We start from the raw sequence: 1,890 nt of genomic DNA on the forward strand, positions 1-1,890 counted from the left end.
TGTCTCCAGGGGCCTTGCTCACGTCAGGCTTGATGGGTGGCTGGGTCTGGGGCAGGGGGCCTGCAGCTGGGCGGGCGAGGGGGCGGCGGTGGAGGCGGCGTTGGCGGCGTCAAGAGGAGCAGGTGACTCCCCGGCTCCCGCCCAATCCAAGGCTTGTGCATGCCAGTTCTGGCAGGACAAGGTTGGCCAGCCAGCCAGCTGGGGCTGGGGCCCCATCGGCGACGCACCTGTGCGGCCCGGAGTGGGAGGCGCATCGACCTGCAGGCACCGACCAGGAGCGCAGCAAGGCGCACGGCGGTTGAGCGCCTGGCGGCCGCCGCCCCTCGGACGCCGCCCCTGCGCCGCGAACCCCGCTGCCTCTCTCTCACCATCGCGGCGGGGCCGCCGCTGGCCACTTTCATCTCCTGCTGCAGCTCCGCCTTGCCGGCCAGGCCGAGGTCGACGTCTTCTTGGGTGACGACCGCAGCCGGGTTCTCCACCTCGGGGGCCGCCTCCTCGCGTGTCAGCACCTCGAAGGCGTTCTCCGTCTTGGCCGCCATGGGCAGGCGTGCTGGGCAGCGGGTGTGAGGGGAGCTGGGGGTGTGGGTGGTGGCTTCAGGAGCAGCTGGTGGCTGCGTGGGTGCTGGGTCAACCTTGGAAGCTTGCTGTGCAACAGAACAAGCCATGGCAGAGAACAAAGGAGGGCCCTCCTGAGGCAGGACTGCCACCTGGGCAGATGCTCCTCAGATGCCATGGATCATTGGAGCAACCTTGGCCCCCAGAAATGCGTTTTTTTGTGTTCTAACTTCTGCAGTTGCATTGGTGGGCACCTTCTGGAACCGCACACCCACCATGGAGGCAGTCCGGCGGGAGGTGGTGGGGCAGCTGGAGGAGGCCAGCGAGCGGCTGGCGGAGGTCGCCCACGAGCTGGATGTGGTGGTGGTGCAGGCGGCGCGGCAGGCGGGCAGCGCCGAGGAGGCGGAGCACCTCAAGCGCCAGGCCGCCACCGCGATCGCTGACGTGGCGCGCATGCTGCGGGCCGAGGGCCCCGCCGCCGCCATCGCCGAGGTAAGCGTTGGGCGGTGGAGCGGGCCTGGCCTCGCCCCCGGCAGCTGTGAGAGGGATTGAAAGCTGCCAGCCTGGCGGAGAGAATGCTCTGTCGTCGCAGTATGTTCAGCGCCAGGAGGCTGCAGTCTTTTCAGGTGGCTGCCTGGCTGTGCCCCTGGCGCAGGAGATTGTGGACGATGATCTGAGCAACCTGGAGGAGACCAGCAGAGCGGTGATGCACCATGAGGGGAGCGGCGGCGGCGGCGGCGGCGGTGGCAGCCCCCGCTCGGATGCCGCAGCGGCGCCCGCGAGCCCCAGGTCGCCGCGGCCGGCGGCGCTGCCTGCGGGGGCCAGGCATGAGGGTAGCGCGGAGCGGACGCTGTAGGCCTAAGGCGGCACTGCGGCCCTGGGGTGCACCGCGGGACAGCACTCTCCCGACTGCCCGCTCACCACTCCCTCTTGCTCAACCTGTGACACTTGGGGCTGTGAGCGCCTGTCCTACCCCTCCGCTACACCATTATGCACGTGTTACACACCAGCGCATGCACTGGTGGTGGGGGTTGTCATGCAAAATTGTTCGGGGGTGGGGGGTGGGGGGTGGGGGGGTCCGTGTGCGGGTTGCGTGCCACCAGCGAGCACGATGGGGGGGTCTATACAAGATCAGGGGCAGGCTGCCAGGCCAGGGAGTAAGCTCAGGGGTTACCAATCAAGGTGTAGCGACCCTGCAAAATGCAGCCGGGTCGAGGCGTTTCGGGGGAGAGGGTGCGTGTCAAATTTAGGCGAAGGGGGGAGGTTGGTCGGGTTTGGTTCAGGGTCACGGGGGGTCACGGGGGGTCGGCAGGTGAGGACAGGCGGCGGGCCAAT

General features: G+C 68.6%; 2 protein-coding genes across 2 annotated transcripts in view; one reads left to right on the plus strand and one right to left on the minus strand.

Annotated features, from left to right (window-relative positions):
- Window positions 1-539, minus strand: part of CHLNCDRAFT_137371 (hypothetical protein) — a gene marked incomplete at both ends in the record, with an annotated part of 7,347 nt that extends 6,808 nt beyond the window's left edge. The window contains 3 exons of the mRNA XM_005845113.1: window positions 23-60; window positions 228-258; window positions 369-539. Coding sequence (XP_005845175.1) covers window positions 23-60; window positions 228-258; window positions 369-539 — 240 coding nt within the window. The remainder of the gene's footprint in view (window positions 1-22; window positions 61-227; window positions 259-368) is intronic.
- A 292-nt stretch (window positions 540-831) lies between these two features.
- Window positions 832-1,411, plus strand: CHLNCDRAFT_137372 (hypothetical protein; the record flags this gene model as incomplete). Its single annotated transcript, XM_005845012.1, has 2 exons — window positions 832-1,047; window positions 1,211-1,411. 2 exons carry the CDS (start codon window positions 832-834, stop codon window positions 1,409-1,411), a joined length of 417 nt encoding a protein of 138 aa, XP_005845074.1.
- Window positions 1,412-1,890: the final 479 nt, after the last annotated feature.

Source organism: Chlorella variabilis, assembly GCF_000147415.1.
Source record: "Chlorella variabilis unplaced genomic scaffold CHLNCscaffold_19, whole genome shotgun sequence".
Classification (NCBI taxonomy): Eukaryota; Viridiplantae; Chlorophyta; class Trebouxiophyceae; order Chlorellales; family Chlorellaceae; genus Chlorella; species Chlorella variabilis.